This window comes from Penaeus monodon, chromosome 34 (genome assembly GCF_015228065.2).
Source record: "Penaeus monodon isolate SGIC_2016 chromosome 34, NSTDA_Pmon_1, whole genome shotgun sequence".
NCBI lineage: Eukaryota > Metazoa > Arthropoda > Malacostraca > Decapoda > Penaeidae > Penaeus > Penaeus monodon.
In genome coordinates, this window is record NC_051419.1 from 28,010,179 (window position 1) to 28,010,471 (window position 293).

The window sequence follows — 293 nt, forward strand, 5'->3', positions numbered from 1 at the left end:
ACAATAAAATCATACCAATTACCCTCACACACAAACTTTTCCTCAAACCCAAACAAAGCAAAACAAAAGACAATCTAACCCCGTCTTAGGAGAATCGAAACACCCAAACGTCTATTGATCGATGCTCTTTTGTTCTTTTTCTTTGGCAGGTCGAGGGTTTGATGACAGGACGAAAATACAGCCTGGTGATCACGGCTTATAATAGCAAGGGAAGCAGCGCCCCTACGCATATGTCTATCTCAAGCCCGGGTGCCAGTGGGTCTGTCTATCGCCAGCATGGTAAGTTGGAGGGG

The 293-nt window shown here is 45.7% G+C and overlaps 1 protein-coding gene across 1 annotated transcript in view; it reads left to right on the forward strand.

Moving 5' to 3' along the window:
• Window positions 1-279, forward strand: part of LOC119594673 (nephrin-like) — a gene marked incomplete at both ends in the record, with an annotated part of 83,507 nt that extends 83,228 nt beyond the window's left edge. The window contains 1 exon segment of the mRNA XM_037943730.1: window positions 150-279. Coding sequence (XP_037799658.1) covers window positions 150-279 — 130 coding nt within the window.
• Window positions 280-293: the final 14 nt, after the last annotated feature.